This window comes from Cynoglossus semilaevis, chromosome 17 (assembly GCF_000523025.1).
Source record: "Cynoglossus semilaevis isolate Cse_v1.0 chromosome 17, Cse_v1.0, whole genome shotgun sequence".
NCBI classification, from domain to species: domain Eukaryota; kingdom Metazoa; phylum Chordata; class Actinopteri; order Pleuronectiformes; family Cynoglossidae; genus Cynoglossus; species Cynoglossus semilaevis.
Genome location: NC_024323.1, coordinates 2562309 through 2562860, shown reverse-complemented (window position 1 = coordinate 2562860; position 552 = coordinate 2562309). Strand labels below are relative to the sequence as shown.

At 49.8% G+C, this 552-nt stretch overlaps 1 protein-coding gene across 2 annotated transcripts in view; it reads right to left on the bottom strand.

Moving 5' to 3' along the window:
- The window catches only part of LOC103392644 (cdc42-interacting protein 4 homolog), an 11660-nt gene that overhangs the window by 6518 nt on the left and 4590 nt on the right, over positions 1-552 (bottom strand). For both annotated transcript variants that reach the window (XM_008329298.3, XM_017040432.2), the window contains 2 exons: positions 401-510; positions 134-266 (listed from right to left, as the gene is read on the bottom strand). In XM_008329298.3, the coding sequence (XP_008327520.2) occupies positions 134-266; positions 401-510 (243 nt within the window). The remainder of the gene's footprint in view (positions 1-133; positions 267-400; positions 511-552) is intronic.

Genomic DNA, 552 nt, shown 5'->3' with positions numbered 1-552 from the left:
CGTTTCGCCCCCGCCCCCCGCCCCGCCCACCCACGCCTCCCCCAGCCGAAAAAAAAAAAAAAAAAAAAAAGTGAGTTTGTTGACAAATGATGCATTCACGGCCCCGGAGCTACACGTACAAAGTCATCATTACCTCATACTTGCCGAGATCTCGCCTCAGTCGCTCTATGTTCTGGGATGTGTGGCTGATTTGAGAGGCCAGACTCGCGGGATCTCCCATCTGGGGGTTTTTCTCGTAAACATCTTTCATTTTTCCGAGGGCCTCGCTGAGGAAAGGAGAGAGAAAAAGGGGACAAGGAAGGGGAGGGAGAGCCCGGATTGATTTGATTTCATGTCAAAAGTTGAGCGTAAAAAAACGCTAACACACTCTACGCTAACAGGCGAACGTTTCCGTACACACCTCTGGTCTACTTCCTTCTGCAGTTCCTTGCAAATATCGTCCAGCTTCTGCTGTAACCTCTTCCTGCGCTGCTCTGGAGGAAGATGTCCAAAGTCCTCCGTCACTGTGGGCTGGAAAAAAGGTCAGAGGAAGATGGGGTTTTTTTTTTTTTT